Source organism: Plectropomus leopardus, unplaced genomic scaffold (assembly GCF_008729295.1).
Source record: "Plectropomus leopardus isolate mb unplaced genomic scaffold, YSFRI_Pleo_2.0 unplaced_scaffold17406, whole genome shotgun sequence".
NCBI classification, from domain to species: domain Eukaryota; kingdom Metazoa; phylum Chordata; class Actinopteri; order Perciformes; family Serranidae; genus Plectropomus; species Plectropomus leopardus.
This window is the reverse complement of record NW_024618728.1, coordinates 1-1,037: the sequence shown is the minus strand read 5'-3', so window position 1 is coordinate 1,037 and position 1,037 is coordinate 1. Positions and strand designations below refer to the sequence as shown.

Genomic DNA, 1,037 nt, shown 5'->3' with positions numbered 1-1,037 from the left:
TCTGACTCCTGTGTTACTGGTCTGACTGCTGTGTTACTGGTCTGACTCCTGTGTTACTGGTCTGGTCTTGCAGGCAGTTCATGGACTCTCTTGGTTTGGAGCCAGAGTCTGTGGACAACCTGGACATGTACAGTCACATCCCTCCTGTCCTCATGGAGAAGTGTGCTGCTCTGAGTGTGAGACCGGACACGGTCAAGAGCCTGATCCAGTCCATGCAGGGTACATACACATGCACACACATGCACACACACACACACACACAATAACGAGTGTGCACATGCACATTTGTCTCTCAGTGTTGTTTATGTGAACACTGACTGTCCTCTGCTGTCTGTCTTCTGCAGGTCTCTCTGGTGTCTTCACTGACGTGGAGTCATCCCTGAAGGAGATCAGGGACGTGCTGGAGGCGGACGAGATCGGGGAGCGGGCCCTCCTGGAGGCGGGGGGCCCCTCAACGGGGGAGGTGCACCTGGCGGTGCAGGTGCAGGCCCTGTTGGAGGTGCGCAGAGACCTGGAGAAGTACATGGAGGCGCACGAGAAGGCGAGCTTCACCAACACGGAGCTGCACCGAGCCATGAACCTGCATATCAGCAATTTGCGGCTGCTGGGGGGGCCGCTGGACGTCCTGAAGGAGGCGCTGCCCCGCCCCCAGCTCAGTGAAGGTCAGCACTGTGTGAGGGGGAGACACTGTGTGTGTGTGTGTGAGGGAGACACTGTGTGTGTGTGTGTGTGTGTTCCTTTTTTGTGCTATATTTCAGGTAGTTTTCTTTAACTTTTTACTAATTACTTCTTAATTGTTGGGTCGTCTGTGCAGAGGAGGTGGCCGGGCTGCAGTGTATGAAGAGGATCCTCGGGAAGGTTCAGGAGATGAGGGAGCAGAGGAGCTCTCTGGAGAAGCAGCTGCGTGACCTCATCCAGCAGGATGACATCACTTCCACCCTTGTCACCACAGAGAGAGCCGACATGAAGGTAAGACCACAGTTTGCCCGATCAGAGGGTCTGTAACGTGGTTCAGGGTCAGCAGTCAGAGGGTCTGT

At 55.4% G+C, this 1,037-nt stretch overlaps 1 protein-coding gene across 1 annotated transcript; it reads left to right on the top strand.

Moving 5' to 3' along the window:
• Positions 1-73: 73 nt before the first annotated feature.
• On the top strand, positions 74-969 carry LOC121964842 (tyrosine-protein phosphatase non-receptor type 23-like; the record flags this gene model as incomplete). Its single annotated transcript, XM_042515024.1, has 3 exons — positions 74-219; positions 345-662; positions 815-969. Coding segments are annotated over 3 exons (619 nt in total), but the record flags the coding sequence as incomplete, so codon positions are not given.
• Positions 970-1,037: the final 68 nt, after the last annotated feature.